Source organism: Calliopsis andreniformis, chromosome 6 (assembly GCF_051401765.1).
Source record: "Calliopsis andreniformis isolate RMS-2024a chromosome 6, iyCalAndr_principal, whole genome shotgun sequence".
In the NCBI taxonomy this organism is placed as follows: Eukaryota; Metazoa; Arthropoda; class Insecta; order Hymenoptera; family Andrenidae; genus Calliopsis; species Calliopsis andreniformis.
The window spans coordinates 12,738,400-12,754,343 of record NC_135067.1 but is presented as its reverse complement, the minus strand read 5'-3'; the positions used below and the strand labels follow the sequence as shown (position 1 = coordinate 12,754,343).

The 15,944-nt window shown below is 36.7% G+C and overlaps 2 protein-coding genes across 2 annotated transcripts; both read right to left on the bottom strand.

Annotated features, from left to right (window-relative positions):
• Nucleotides 1–2,465: 2,465 nt before the first annotated feature.
• LOC143180081 (uncharacterized) lies at nucleotides 2,466–3,797 on the bottom strand. Its single transcript, XM_076379612.1, has 7 exons — nucleotides 3,645–3,797; nucleotides 3,211–3,447; nucleotides 2,987–3,115; nucleotides 2,901–2,915; nucleotides 2,696–2,808; nucleotides 2,534–2,642; nucleotides 2,466–2,471 (listed from the first exon to the last, which is right to left on the bottom strand). Exons 1-7 carry the CDS (start codon nucleotides 3,795–3,797, stop codon nucleotides 2,466–2,468), a joined length of 762 nt encoding a protein of 253 aa, XP_076235727.1.
• Nucleotides 3,798–7,850: 4,053 nt separating this feature from the next.
• Nucleotides 7,851–14,386, bottom strand: Ort (glycine receptor ora transientless). The gene is made up of 9 exons (XM_076380666.1): nucleotides 14,292–14,386; nucleotides 11,888–12,032; nucleotides 11,447–11,529; nucleotides 11,063–11,206; nucleotides 10,732–10,814; nucleotides 10,195–10,329; nucleotides 9,711–9,811; nucleotides 9,163–9,480; nucleotides 7,851–8,403 (listed from the first exon to the last, which is right to left on the bottom strand). The coding sequence occupies exons 1-9, from the start codon at nucleotides 14,384–14,386 to the stop codon at nucleotides 8,251–8,253; spliced, it is 1,257 nt and encodes a 418-aa protein (XP_076236781.1). The 3' UTR covers nucleotides 7,851–8,250.
• Nucleotides 14,387–15,944: the final 1,558 nt, after the last annotated feature.

Sequence of the window (15,944 nt, the reverse complement as noted above, 5' to 3'; positions counted from 1 at the left end):
GCTGATGAAGCGATTTTCCAGTTCGTAGAATTATATCAAGTGTTACTAAATACATTTAAATCTCTTTTCTATGCTATAGTTTTATGTTGAAGAAATGAGTGTATCAAACTAATTCCAATTTTGCAAACCTTTATCGCTTATGGTTCAATGACCGAACTAAGCGATAGTTCATGAATGTGGAACACCTGATATGTTGTTAGATCTTCATGACTTAAAACTTTTGATAAATTCTATTAGATAGGCAGCTAATTCTGCAAGATTCTTTATTTAATAAAATTGGATCGTTTCTGTAATGTATCTCGATCTCCCCGGTTAAGAGATCACATGAATTCCTCTGTTGAGATAACACTGTTAAGTTCTCTGTTGCTTGTTTCTAAGTTGTCTTCATTTAATGACACATATTTATCAATAATGAGCTTAAAAATACATGTTATCTACAGTACCAGGTAATTAAATATCGCCACGCGAAATGTTATATCTGTCCTCCAAACTGTGTATTCAATATTATTCTATTTTTATATGAAATAGAAATTCATGCATTTCTTCTGAAAAGATCATGCAGTTTGCAATTAAACTAATTATAAGTCGATCTATCTACCAATATCCCCTGTCTGATTAGTGTTCTTATCACAACAACATACTCTCACGCAACTTTGTAGCTCCAAATAATTGAGACTCCAAATAGCAAATTGCAAGTCGTTAAATTGCAGCTTACAAGATTTCAGAATCACAAATTAGAAGACTCCAAACTACAAATCCCAAGGATCCAAATCACAAATTAGAAGGCTCCAAAAATGGCAAATCGCAAAACTCCAAATTACAAATAACTACAGACTCCAAAAAGCGACTCCAAATTCGATCATACCATGCAACAGTCTCAACAATCACTATCCCATTCTCAGCAAAAAAGTCATAAAGCCTCCAACACCAAACTCCTCTCATCTCAGATCTCTCTCAGCCTCTATTCTACAAGTCTCCTATCAGTCGTGTCAGCGTTCCACGATACCAAAGACTTTTCCAATCGATCCATCGGCAAATGTCAATCGTCCAGCAGAAAGCAATCATACTCTCCTAATTCACATGCAGAGGAAGAATATCGACAGCGAGGTCTTACCTAACTAAGCGTGATCTCCCTGGGGAGAGTGTCTCTCTCGTTTCTCAGAGGTGCTGGCTCTGGCAGGCTCCACGATCGACGATCCAGCTCCGTGAAACAGAAGATCTACACTAGGAAAACCGATCGATCACACGATCCACGCGCTGGATCGACGAGTACACCGAGCAGATCACAAGATTCGGAATGGAACGAGAGAGGAGCAACGCCGTGGTCGGCTTGTGACGCGTCTCTCGCACTGTCTCTCTGTTAAGGAGAACCTCCGACAGCGACCAGTGCCGTACGTACAGTGAGGCTCCTTTCTTGCTTGTTCAGAACGAGGGTGCTGATACAGGCCGAGGGGAAAGGTAACGTTTCATGCAGAGAGTGAGGGAGTCGAAAGAGGAGAGAGAAGAGAGTGGGAATGAGAGAGATGGGAAGGAGAGCAGGGGAAGAATGCGGGGGCGACAAAGAAGAAAACCTTCTCGAGGGATTAGCCGCGTGCAGTTTCGGTATTTTCTCTTCTTCTTCTTCTTCTTTTAATTTAGTCGTTTAATTGAGAGATTGAGTGTATGAATATTGGAAGCTTTGAGGATTGTTTTATGGAATGGCTGAGCTTTGGAGCACTTTGGTTTTTTCTTCTTTTCGGGGGTGATTTGGGTGGAAAAATAATTGTTTTATAGTCTGTATTATACTGTCTGTGAAGATTGTTCATTTTATGAATGAAAATGAAGTATTTAAGGGTTTCTTCAGAGTGATGAGTATTTGTATAATTTTAGTTTAATGAGGAAATTGTGTCTAAACTATCAATTAGTGTAGTGTTGAGATTATTGTTTTTATTGAAAGTAATTTTTCGAAACAGTAAAAATAAGTTGTACATAATACGTAATATTCAAGGATGAGAAGATTCTTGGACGTGACATTCACGAGCCAGCAAGAATTCCTACTGTCCATTGCGGTACGCAGTTGGTGCTGGTAGAACCAACACGTGCAGCACACTTGTATTCCTTTTCCTTTAGAATGGTTTACAACAGGGGCATCAAATCATTGAGACTGACCATTACCTCGGTCGCAGGCCATAATCGAAGGTCCTTTTTATGGTCACCATTCACACAGTGGCTTGAGAAAACGGATTCTGCCCCTTTAATGAAGTAATAGTCACACTTCGGATTACAAAATTATGCAAATTATTTACATATAGTAAATAAAATTAGGATTCATAAATAAAAGAATTGAAGAACTGTTCAAAAGTTGAAGAAGGAGACTATTTCTTCTTCTTCTTTAAAAAGAATTATGAATTCCAATATTTAAAATAAGAGATCGAATATGAGAGGAGTTATAAGTCTTTTATAAAAATAATTTCTGTACTCAAACTTCATATCTGTGATAGTAAAGAAGAAAGAATTATTAAAAAATTGTAGCAAGTAGAAGTTGCAAAAGTACACTGCCCTCAAGAACAGACAGTATTACATTGGGTTTCGTACACGGCGAAATGTAACAAGCAAATGTAATAATCGAAGAGGAAGGAAGAGAAGCGTGGGCGATGCTATCACTATAGCATATCCCGGTTATGATAGTAAAGTATCATCGCCTTTTCGTTCCCGCCTTCCCTTTTTCACGCGTCTTTTAATTTTTCTACTTCCAAAAACGAAGTTATTTTTTACACAAATCTTCAAAAGAGCTAAAAATAGTAAAATGAAGTAATATATTTTTTTACCCTGAGTGTATTAAAATTTATATTTATTACACTAACTTCACTACTTTTCAAATTGGATCTTTCAATTGGATTGCATTTGGTGAATTAGGTAACTATAGATATTAGGGACTAGGGAAATAAATATTTGTGTAATAATACTAATATGTGAAGTATAAAAAATAAATTTATTGTGATTGTACAGTAGATTTGTTAAGCAAGTCTATGTAGGCTTCTGCTATCAAGTCTTCATCCTTTATGCCCAATTTAGACATCAAATCTTGAGCGATCTTCTCTCCAGTTTCTATATCTTGATCAGCAGTCAGGACTACCTAAAATAATAATATTAATGTTACTTCTTAACATATATTTTAGATGAAGGAAGAACAGTATAGTCACACAATATATGTATCATACATTTACGTACCTCTAATTCCATAAAATTTCCTAATCCTTCAACTTCATCAACATGCACTCGAGTCTGACCAACCATGTACAGCTGCCTAACTTTTTTCACAATTCCTATACAACCATTGGAGGCAGCTAAAATGTTTCTAATTCCATTACAAACATTTTCATCAGATAATACTGTTTTCTCATAGCTGGAAAGTTTTGGGCCTGATGTATTTGATCTTTTATAGAAAAGCAATTCTCCTGAATTATCCTATACAATGAAACATTTTTTATAATGTATCTCTAATATTTACTCAATACATTGAAGGAATTTATAAATAACATTAAAAATTTATCTTCTATTCAATGACTTGAGTTTAAAAGTTCTTCACTTAGTTTCAATGTATCATATAAAATTGGAAAGAGTAAATGCAAGTGAATTTAAAGGAAAATGGATAATCATTTTACTTCAAATTTTCGTAACTTCAGTCTTCCCTCTACTACTTTGAAAAAAGTATCATGTTGCTTTAGAATAGTGCAGGTATCATCAGTTAACTGTTTAATTTTAGAAATCAGAAGCTTTGGATCGCTGACTTTTGCTTTTATTTCTATGTTACGCATAATTGTCATTGTCTAGTTTAACTACTCTCCACTAACAATAAATAATACTTTTTATTAAATCTTGGAATGATGCTACGAGTACTCCGTTTAAAATCATTTAAACATAACCATATACATGCCCACGTATCATTTTATAGAAGTTTATGTTCTGTAGCGCCCTCTATGAATTGGACATTGACAAAATATAGAATAGAGTTATCACTCAGTGTATTTTGTACCCTTTTTAAATTACTCTAAATCAATTTCCATAGTATTAACTGATTGTTTTCTAATAATTTTCAATTTAATGTAATAGGGCTCCATCCCCTATTAACACAGTCCTGGTATTGCCATGGTAGTGGCACCATCTAGTGGCGGTTTTGTTGTAACAGATTCCACCCACACCCCTCTCGTACTTTATTCAAATATAGAACTTCGTTTAGAAGAATTCTCTTTTTGCATAAATGATATGATATGATATTTTTGTTTAAAATTATTATGCCTTAGTTAATGCTCTGAATACTCAGGGTGTAAATAAAATAAAAAATAAGCAAATTTAATTAATTATTTTAATAAAACTCAGTGGAGTTTTCTTCAGCAAATTACCATTCTTTCGAGTATTTAAATTTATATGAGATTTTTAGAGGATAACTTTTTTGTCAAAATAAACACAATGTAGTGCATTGAATAGAAAAATGGACGATTGAAATAAGAACGATAGCAATACAATTATTATCATCAATTTAATACGTAGTCGATGACGTTTTTGTCATTGAATATAATGTAATGTACAATGTTGTGCTTAAAAATGATTTCTTCTAAAAGAGAACCGACAACAATGCAACGTTTTACATTTGCTAATTAATCTTATAGTTGCTTTCCTTTATTCTCGGTTAAATTAGTGGAGTAATTCCTTTCGAGAATTGCGAGTATTTATCATTAGACGTAGTTCATTGAAATTTAATGTTTAAAATTAGCGACGCTTGGTTTACACATGGATTAAATGGTAAAATGGTGTGTCTATTCTACGATAGATTTTCACGCTTTTTACTAAAATTTTCATTATTCCTTAAAATCCGAAAGCGATGAATATTACCATTCCGAATTTTCATTCGAATGTGACGCGATTTTAGTTTTAATGCATAGCCACGGAAGCAAATGTTACGTTAAGAAAAGTAAGATTGCCGTATTGAACAGCCTAGTTCAAAGCAGCCACGTTGATTCTTTCACTCTTCGACGTAATAAATTTGATTACGAAAGAAGGCTCATTAGATACTTACACTCTTTTTTTACTATCTCTAGAACAGTATTGAAAGTGTTGGTAATTTGTACAGTAATTGCATTAATTTCTCTTTTCAAAGTCATTTAATTTACACGTGAAATTCTTCTAGCTATTTATCAAATTAATCTTTAAATAAGTTAATCCTTTCCTATCTATTAACTTTTCAAAAACTGTATGAACTGTATGAAGATAATATCCACCATACCATAGTAGATACATACTACTTAAAAGAATGATTCTCGATACTCTCTTAGTAATTTTGAAATACATTTTTACAATCTCTAACTCTTCAACTAGATACCAAAGGTTCTTCAAGCAAAGATTAAGAAACTATTTAAAATAGCCTTCGATCGTAACCAATTAAATTCTCTACTTTCTAAGATCATCCCGTACGAATTATGATACATAAATTACACGTAACGCGCGTACATAGATCGACGTAAGAGAAATCTCATGTTGAATCGCAGAGTCGTTTATACCCTTAAAGGGGGAGAAGATTTCCCCACAATCAAGAAAATTGAAATTATACAAGACATTTTTTAGAATTTTTAAAAAGAATAAAAACAAGCACTTTTAATGATCGTGTGTAATAAGTAAAAAAATATAAGGTTCTATTTAAAAAAATTATTTGGTTTTAAAATCTCTTCCAGTACTTCACCTACTAAAAAATCTTTTCTATCACATAATGTTCCCTCTTATACCAAACAATTTTTGTAAGAACATTTTTTTGTCACACTAGTTGTTCATCATTATATACTTCAGCGTTTTTAATTAAAAGAAACACCCTGCATATAAATTAACGATTAACAATAAACGATTTACCACACAACCCCCAGCGTGGGATATCTTCCCCATTTAAGGGGTGAACTCTGTTCGTTTCGTTCCTAACACATTAAATGGCGTTCGACTCGTCGAATTCGACAACCGCATTGTCTTTACCCTTTCCCTGCTTCTTGTAACCATTTATGATCGATCGTTCGCACATTGTTTCTCTGTAATACACGACAGGGGTGCCCATTTGCGCGACACCTTTTACCTCTCTTCGCGACTCGCGTTTGCAGCGAAAGATGAAAGGCGGAGGAAATGCGTTTTGCCCTCATCGTGACTGCAGGTTTTTTAAAATGTCACGCCAAAGGATACTCTCGAAAGCGACACGGTCTTTAACGCGTGTAATGTACGCCTCGATGCGTCCCTGGCATGTTCTGTGACCAAGGGAAGTTGAAATGAAGTTTTAGAAGTTAGGCGGAAGATTGGAGTACAGTACACAATAGCAGTCACTTTGAATTCTTTTTAATTTTATGCGTTTTCACAGTCTTTTTTTGAGTTTACGTTTTGCTAGCTTGAAAAATTGAACGAGGTAACCATATAGGGGTAGGCTCTTAAGCTACCCTCGATATGAGGGAAAGAAACAGGGAAAGAAGTTCGACGTGGTTTTGGACGAACACCGCGAAAGCTCGGCCGGATTTGCAAATACATAGTCTCGTGCTATTTAATTTTCTAAACGAAACGAGTTACTACTGTTTCTATTAGCTGTACACACGACTTTCCATTTCCTTAAAGTGCTCCTTTTTGTTTCGCCATTTCTTCCTATTTTTTTTTCTTTTCTTTAATTCGCGACTACGTTACACATAATCGACACATTTTACATATTTCTTTTTTATTCGTAACAGTTCGATAAAATTTTGCAAATCGTCACTACAAAAATCTGCATGTTTAGAATTTCAAGTCGTAACAACCTTAATTAACAGCATATACATACGAAATACGTACATAATATTTTTGACTCTTCTCTTTCGCTTTTTTATCGTTTTCGTTCAATATATTATGCAGGTCACCGTATGCAGTGGATATTCTCTATTTTTTTATGTAAGTGATCTCTCAACAGATGTTTTGCGAGTATTATAGCGATGATGGCCATGCCTTTTTAATGTTAAGCAATTTTCTTCTCTCGTGTTAATGACCGGAAGTATTGAGAGTAGAAAATTACTAATACCTAAACATACGAAAATTCTTATTATACATTCACTCGTGATATACTGGTATATTTATTTTAACTAATTCGCTCGAACGTAGGAGTAATTAATTATTAGCGATAAATTGCTAATAATTCATTACCAGTTGACTGAACATTATCGATTGTTGTCAACAGAAAGTTTACTTGTGGTTAGTTAACCACAATTTATAGTAAAGCAAATTGCTATTTATTGCCATTTAATTAAGAATTTTTACTGATTTTACAAAGGGATTAATCCACACGTTCAAATATTTCGATATTTTTCTTCTCATGCTTCAATAGCGACTCGAGTGTCTGATACTCTGAGAGATTTTGATTACTCATTGAACCGACTGAGTGGTAGGTATCTACTCAATGCAGACACTTATTCCTGTGTAATTTCGATTGAAAATAAAAGGGCCGACCTCTAGTGAACTTACCATTGTATTTCACACGTTCTTTCCATTTCTCTTTTTGCAATTTATGTCCTAATAGGCAAACTTATAACGTATAACTTATTTATGATTAAAATCCTGGCTTCGTATACTAAAGGCAATCCAGTTACATAAAATTTACATCGTGTTGCTTCCTTGGGCTGGATAGATTGAAAATTATGGTGCAATGAAGGAATTGTTTCTTAGAAAAAAAAACATAATAGAATGTATTTATGATAAAATCTATCTCTTATACAAAATTTCTGCTTAAAAAAAACTTATATTTCGTCACTTTTTATTAACACTAAAATAAAAATTTGTAAATCATGTACCTACGTAATTTACGAAATAATTATCTCTGTAGCTTTGCCTAATAAATAAAAAGAAAAAATGATACCCTATACAATTTTCAACATTTCACTTTTACAAAGATTCTAACAAAAATCTCAATAAATAAGTATCTATTAGATTCACAATTATTTATTTCCCTAATGCACCACAATTTCTCATCCACTCACAACCAAAACCACCCTCTGTCAATGTTCCTTAACTCACGGCTGTCTGAGAAACAATCTTACAATATCGACGACCTAATAAACGCCATCTTGATTCCGCCCGTGTCCATGGACGATACGAAGAACGAATCCATCGAAGTGTTGTCACTTCTTGTCTGGCGTGGCAGGGTGAGAAAGAGAGAGAGAGAGAGAGAGAGAGAGAGAGAGAGAGAGACAGAGAAATACGCGATCAGTTTGTCCTCGCGGCTCCTTAAATGTACTCGGCAAACATTATCCAGTAAGTTACGTTTAGTACGGCGAATAGAAACGGGAAGAAGACCCGCGAGACACGGTCGATGTTCAGGGCGCGCATTCGCGCCCTTTGGGCAGGGGTGGGTCCTGGCGGTGGTGCTGCTGATGATTTCTGCGATCGCCCGGATAACAACATTGCGTTTTCCTGCGTGACAACGATCACAACTTGAACCGTCGCTGTGCAGACATCGCTTCTGTGCCTCGGAGCTCGGTGAGATGAACGCGTGGGTGGCACGACGGCCGCGGCGCCATCGATTTTCGAACCACCCCTCAGTACTTTAACGTGAGGTCATTAAACGTTTACTGATTGCTTCTAGTTTTGTTCTAGTGTTCAAAGATTAAGCTTGTTAAATACAGTGTTTTCTTAGGAAGCTTGTTACTAGTTTACTATTTTTTTTTGGAGACACAGTAGAGTAGGGTCTCGATTAATCCTTAGTCATGTAGCACAGAGATGTCTTAAAGATATCCAGTAAAGTCTAAAGTTATAAATCAGTGTGTCTTTAGGACGTTTTAAATGATATTCATAGGATGTTTTGGAGACATCCAGATTACATCTATAAGATGTTCAGACAAAAAATGGACATAAAATAGATGCCTTTAAGACATCGTGTGCTATTTGGACAGGTGAGATCTAGGTCACTCAGAAATCCCACTATTACTTTCCCAACATGATCGAATTCCAGTTTTCAAATCTTCGAGCATTCCATTTAAAGCGTTCCACTTTTTCCTAAAATATCAAAATAGCCATTTTCTCTAAAAAAGCTTCTTTCCTCTTTGAAATATCAAATAAGAAAACACTGTATCCCCATTTCTTGTCTCCGAGGCACAGAAGCTGTCTGATACACTGATCAGATCTTCATCCAGGCGTTACCTTTGTGGCGATATCGAAGATTTTATCGAGCTTCGCGGTATCGGTGCCACTGGAAGACGGTGGCGGCTGCGCTGCTGGTGGCTTTTTCGCTGGTGCGTCCGAGTCGCCGAGGACGATGTTCACCAGACAATACTCCATCAACGCCATGAACACGAACACCGTGCAGACGGACATGAACGCGTCCACAGCCTTTAGATACGAAACAGGTGGTAAAGAGGACTGACTTTTCGCGTGCTGCGTCGAGAGGGTCAGCAGAGAGGTCACGCCCAGTGTCACTCTAGCTGGCGCTGCTTCTGGTTTTATCCAGAAAGAGACCCACTATGAAGAAGAAGAAGAATTATTTATTCTTTGCGTCGAAAAGGAAAATTCTCTATAAATAATACGTAATTTAATAATCAAAGAAAATAGTAAGAAAGATCTGTTGAGATTTTACAAAGCAAGGCCTCAGTAAACGTGTCAAATAATAAGCCAATTTCAACAGAAGAAGCAACAGAGTACAAAAGCTACTAACTTCTTTTATTAGCTCCGTCTTAAACTTGCGAACTTACCGACATGATAACGATCAGACAAGTAGGAATGTAAGTGTGGAACAAGTAATAACCCAACCTACGTTTCAGAACGAAGACTACCTCGAGGCAAGTGAAATTACCTAGACAACACACAATTTTTATTAACCACCCGCTTCATCTTCCACGCTTCAACTTATATTCAAATCTATTCAGATCAACCCAAATCGTATTCAAAAACAGAATAATATTTCAACACTACGTAAAAACAGAATTTAATATCTTTAATATTTAATCGTATTTAATATCCAACACAAAAATAACGATTCTCTTAAGATCGTCGTAACAAGTATTAGCTTCCAATTCTTCCATCACATTTCAATTTGAAATTCCAAAGGAAGTTTATCCACTCAATAAATGTTCCAGTAGTGACATACATATAAACGATCCACGCGACATTTAGCGTGTCAATCCTTCTCTCCACTCTAAAACCGCTAATTAGTCAATTCCCCTGAATAAAACTCACCAGTGGAATAGACCTGCGTGCAGTCGGCCGTGTAATTCTTCACCAGCCGTAGCTGCGGCAGCTCTATGTTCTCGTCGACGACGAGGGGCACGTCAGGATCCCACTGGAAGATCATTTCGTCCGTGGTGTGCGACACTGTTGACCGAGTTACATTGTCCTTGTCAAATCGCAGGGTATTCAGACCGCGATAACTAAATACGATCGCGAGTACGAAGGCGGAGGATTCGACGCCCATTCAGCCTGATGCATCACGATGGGTTCGAACAATGCTACAATGACAAGCTTGGAAAATTAACCAGGGACGGTGTTTTCAATGAAACGTGAAGCGAGTCGGAAGAAAAATTGAGGGGCCCTGAAAGGCGTTCTAATTTCGAAGTTAGAGGCTGCTGATTCGAGAAATGACATGAATCGAGAGACTTTTTTTAGCGAGCAATCGAGATGTGTGTTTCTGTGGCTATTTTAAGGGTGAATTGAATCACGGTGTCGAGAGAAGAAACGTGATACTTTGGTTGAGAGGTACAGGTTTGGATTACTCACAGCTCTCCATCTGCAGTTTGCACTCCTGGGTGTCGTGAGGGTAGATTAAGAAATTCATGGCGCAGGAGAGCCTCAGTGTTAATCTGTAACAAGAAGTTTCAGAGTACTTTCTTATATTATAATATTGAAATAATAGTACCATGCAAATGGAGTAAAGTCTTATGATAAATTATTGCGGGATATGCTGATAAGAAAATTGATCTGAAATCGTTTGAGTTTTTATTTTTCTATAGCTTTCTGTGGACAAAGGGTAGCTTTCAAAATAGGGTGTCAGAAAAGTAAAATGAAAAATGAAGAGATTTGTAAATTGTTAAGAAATTTTGCTTCTTACTTGACCATGTACAGAATAGTCTTGTCTTTGTATAGCCATAAGTAGTGATTAGGAATAGTCATCGTTTGGAAGGTCACGGATTTGGCGTTCTTGAAGAATGAATCCGGCCGCCACATGTTCTTCAGCCAGTCCACTTCTAGTAATCTTTAATTATGTAATTTAAAAAACACCTTATTTAAATAAAATCTTACTTTTAAGGTGATTAACTTATCAATATGCTTGAATCTTGTATTTTGCAATAGACAAGTGTTTCTACTCTTTCGTAAAAGTCAGCTTGACAAATTTTTTGATCATTACATATCTTGAATCACAATGAAATTTATGTCACATGATTTTTAATCTACATTATAATTTCATCAACTTAAACTAACATCGTTTACGTACCTATATTCGGACGTCATATTTTCTGGCAATCGCAGCCTGTTGTCCTTCCAAGTTTGAGCGAAAAATATATCGGCAACGTAGGTCTGGAAAATCACATTTATTCTTTACAACTGGACTGTGGACATTCGTACAAATTCATATTTTTATAAACAAGCATAACAAAACGAAACCTACATAAAGATTTGTTTCATCTTTTAAAAATACTATAATATCTAGATACTTTCAATATTTTGCATATTTTTTATACGGTCTGCATTTTTCTCTAAATTTAATTTTTCTATAAATGCATAAATATCCACAGTCTGCTGTAACAATAAATCTTTCCAATTCATAAGAATTTTTCAGGAATTCAACACGAAAATTTCAATCCACTTAAAATTGATTTTAGAGTGAAATTACATATGCAATTCGAAGTTAATTAGATGCAATAAACTAAAATACCATTGAATTCTCATCTATGGAATCGAGACCCATGACAGTGACGTGAAAATAGACGACGGTCGCTTGTCCATCTTTCTTGGGCGGCCGCATTTTGTCGTACAGCTTCGGATCTTCTGGTAGAAGATCGAAGAACTCCAAGCTCCTCCTGAAATGACAAGTTACTCACTTAACTTCAACACTATTACTCACTCAATTATTTAAACAACCATCTGCATAAATGTATCCATATAAACGCCTGCAATTGCTAAAGGAAGAATGCTGCTGCAGTCGCTATTAGCTACACAGTTTGCGACGAAACGCCATTTTGAATTCCTTGAAGGATCCTTAGGTAATTGTACTCAAATAAATTATAGAGAATTATACAGTAGATTTGAAAACAGTTCTTTTTATACTTCATGAAAAATTTTACCAGTACTTTAAAATTCTGGAAATATTTTAATATGGTAAAACTACTTTGTACGAAAAAAATTGAATAGCAATTTTTACTTTGACAATTCAAACTTGAACCACAGTTACTTTTGACTTTAAACTATACTACAATGTAATTTTTAAAGAATTGTATGTCTTCTAACTCTTCCTTCTGGTAACAATCCTTCAAGAAATATTGTTCAGACGTTTCACTGTTTCATCCCAGTTTCTTTTCCTTCTTGGTGGAAGAAAACTGATGGAACACTGAGGTTTCACTACGAGTTTCATTGTTCTTCGACACACCATGTACGAATCACACATCACCGCGGAGTCACGATTCAAGATTACAAAAGCCCAGAGAAACGCTTTTCGACACACCACCGTCGCGTTCATTCGTTACACCTCGTTGATTTCTCTTTCAACTCACTGAAAGACACATTTGCACGGCTGTTTGATATATGCGCGAGTAACTTATTACTTTTACAACGAAAAACCGCGAGAAACTATTTTAGCACACAGATGCACTGCACTTTAGCGATATCACTGTGATCCTGTTTGATCTTTTTCTTGAGAGATTATCCTTCCGTGTTGAGTCCTGTGTGATTTGTAAATTAGACAGCTGGAAGTATATGTGATTGTATGATTTGTGATTTGATTTATATATAACATTTATGAAATGTACACCTTGTGAAACTTAAGATTATTAGGATGTTAATGAAGAAACCTTACATCTATGACGAATTTAAATATTCGTGAGAAAACTGGACACATAAAATTCTTGAGAAGAATGAACAAAATGTTCCTATTCGTAAAATTACTTAATCTCAACATTGTGAAGTATAAATTAGCCAAAATTTACACTGAAATCTATTGCTTGAAATGGATAATTATGTAGGTATTAGAAAATATTCGACATAATTAGATGAAAATTGGAAATTTTTTATCTGTGACAGCTTTCTCGTGGGAACACGAAAATTTCGAGCAGTTAAAATGTAGAACCCTTGAAGAAGATCTAGAGAATAAGGATTGTAGATAAAAAGTAGAATTAGAAGTAGGAAAAGTAAAGAAAGTCCTACTTCTAAAAAATACAAAAAATGGCTCTCTCCACAGACAAGTTTTTACCACCCCAAAGAATAAAAAAATTAATACAAATACTACTTAGAGAAAAAGCTTCTTTCTCAGACGAGATCTCCTGAGATTTACTCTCCAACAAATGACAGAAATCTACTGAGAAATCTACTCAGACATAAAAATCTACTTCAATCAAAATCCCCTGAATCACAGCATTAAAACATAAACCAACATTATAAAGAACCACCCTCTCCACTATCCTCTAGTAATAAAAACGATAGATCCAATCACAATGATCAGCCAGTACCCTAAAGAAGCAATTTCCTATATGCAACTCACACTGCAATTACCTGCAACGTCAATCGCATACGCTCGTTCTCAAAATATGCAAATGTTCTAATAATCATGAAAGTGCTCTACATCGAATACCGAAGAAAGTTGAATTTATCACTTATTTTACAATGTACTTGTAAATCAATGGAACACCAAATAAATGATAAATTCAACCTTCTTCGATTTTCGACGTAAACCACTTCCATAATTACCGACACATACTTACGTATAACCTACTGCTTTGAATCGATGAGTTGAAGAAAAGTACAAGTCCAAAAACCACCCCCCATACAGTTCAATGAATTTTACATATCTGGACCGCAGAGCCAGAGTATACTAAGTCCACTCGTTCTCCTTGTAACTTAATTACGCTTCGTCTCTAGGACCCAGAAATATTTTCGAGCTTATTTAAAAATAGCTAATTTTGAACTTGTCCTATCCTCCAACTCACCGATCTATTTCTCTTCCCATAGTTCCCAAAATATATGCCCCACACGTTGCACCTAATCCCAGCGATCCAGCCCCACAGAAAATCCCACTTTAAGACCAGCAGGTCGAAAAGAACGAGACCATCGTCTCTGTCGATTCTTACTGAGCATCCGCGGTGCGTCCGAGCAGTAGAAGAAGCACGACCGAGGAAAGGATTGCGGAAACCATGCCGCCCCCATGCGCCTCGTCCATCGACATCCTTCGTCGGTCTCTCAACGCATCTTCCTCGTACCAGAATGAAGAGGAAACCGAGAGACGAGGCGGTCGAAGGCGATGACGGAGCTCGGCTGGTCCTCTCAGGATGGATCGACGAGGGTGCCAGAAGCGGAGGACGCGACAGAGGAAGGAGAACGAGAGCGCGAGAGGAAGGAGAGACAGGGCCTCGGCTGGGCAGCCCCTTTTTCAGCCTCGTTTTTTCCCTGATCGTTATTCCCCGATTCGCGGGGACGTGCGACCGTCGACTGACTTCTTCAAACGACTTTGCCGAAGCTGCAGAATCCTCATCGTCTGCCGTAGAGTGGCAGAGGTGGAGGTGGCTCGTTGGTAGCGGTGGTGGTGGCGACGGAGGTGGTGGACCAGCGGCATCGATACACCCTCGTTCTGTCACCCCGCTTCTTCCTCTTAACTCGATACAGAGGGAAGAAGAAAGGGTGGAAAGAAGGGGTAACTCGCGCGCTCGCTCGCACGCTCGTGACGTACACGAAGACAGGTTGGGAAAGGGTCGAGAGTATCGCCAGGAGGACCGTCCGTGGGAAGAGGTGGTGGTAATCCCTCTGGGTTCGTACCGTCACGATGCCTACACGACACGAATTTACCCCAATGCGGCATGCCTGTGCAGCGTGCGAGCTGGATGGATGCTGTAATCGCGCCCTTCGAACGATAGACAATACTGTTGCCGTCGCGCTAATTGCGCCGATGAACGATGAAGGAAGAATAACGACGCGAACGGAGACCGCGGGGCACCGAGGAGGCGCCGCTTTTGCCAGCGGGACGATTTTCGGGCTCGATTGGCCGACTTTGTGGAATAAATGATAATTCGAGGCTCGTGATTGTGGTGCTGGATTCGATTTTGGAGAGAGGGCAGATTTTTTTAGGGTGAAGAGGAGCTGCAGGGTAGAGGTTCTAGTCAATGATTTCGGGTGTTCTGTAGCTGAAAGCCAAATTGAGATAAGTACCTTTCGCTTGGACGCAGATGATCGAAAATTTCGTCGGCGTAACTGAAGGCCAATTGCAGTTTTCATAGAATTTTATATGTCGATTATGCTTCTTATTCAATAGATGAAAAGAAGGATTTTTAGTCTGTGATTAGCCTTTTGTCAGACCAACAAAATTGTTAGTTCTATGTGCCCTATACTTGCTGTTTTTCAGGGGAGCAGAACATTTATGTTAATATTGTATTTAGAATAGTTTAGAAGGGTTAGATGGGTCGTGAGGATACATTTACAGCTTTCAGAAAATAATTAAGTAGTACAAGTAAATGATATAAGTAAGTGGAATGAATTTACTCTTTGGATTCTCTTGTGGAAGAGAAACATGTGTTCTACTACTGCCTATTAATTAATTAAGTCTTCATATTGCTCTACACTGTAAAATTGAATTTTTTAAATAGAGTTCTTAAAACTTTTTAAATAACAAATCTGCTATGTTAATATCAAGTTGAACACTCTTCTAAAAAATATATACTGTTTAAATAAGTATTCTTACAACATTAAAGTACAATTATCATAAATTATAAAATAAAATTATAAATAGAATT

Excerpts from the sequence above, each read along its gene's own strand:
- LOC143180081 (XM_076379612.1), bottom strand. The coding sequence starts at position 3,797 with ATGCGTAACATAGAAATAAAAGCAAAAGTCAGCGATCCAAAGCTTCTG. Across the intron at positions 3,116-3,210 it reads GAAATTTTATGGAATTAGAG|GTAGTCCTGACTGCTGATCA; the intron begins GTACGTAAATGT and ends TTATTATTTTAG. Across the intron at positions 2,643-2,695 it reads AGACGCGTGAAAAAGGGAAG|TGATAGCATCGCCCACGCTT; the intron begins GCGGGAACGAAA and ends GATATGCTATAG.
- Ort (XM_076380666.1), bottom strand. The coding sequence starts at position 14,386 with ATGTCGATGGACGAGGCGCATGGGGGCGGCATGGTTTCCGCAATCCTT. Across the intron at positions 11,207-11,446 it reads AATATGACGTCCGAATATAG|ATTACTAGAAGTGGACTGGC; the intron begins GTACGTAAACGA and ends ACATAATTAAAG. Across the intron at positions 10,815-11,062 it reads ACTATTCTGTACATGGTCAA|ATTAACACTGAGGCTCTCCT; the intron begins GTAAGAAGCAAA and ends TTCTTGTTACAG.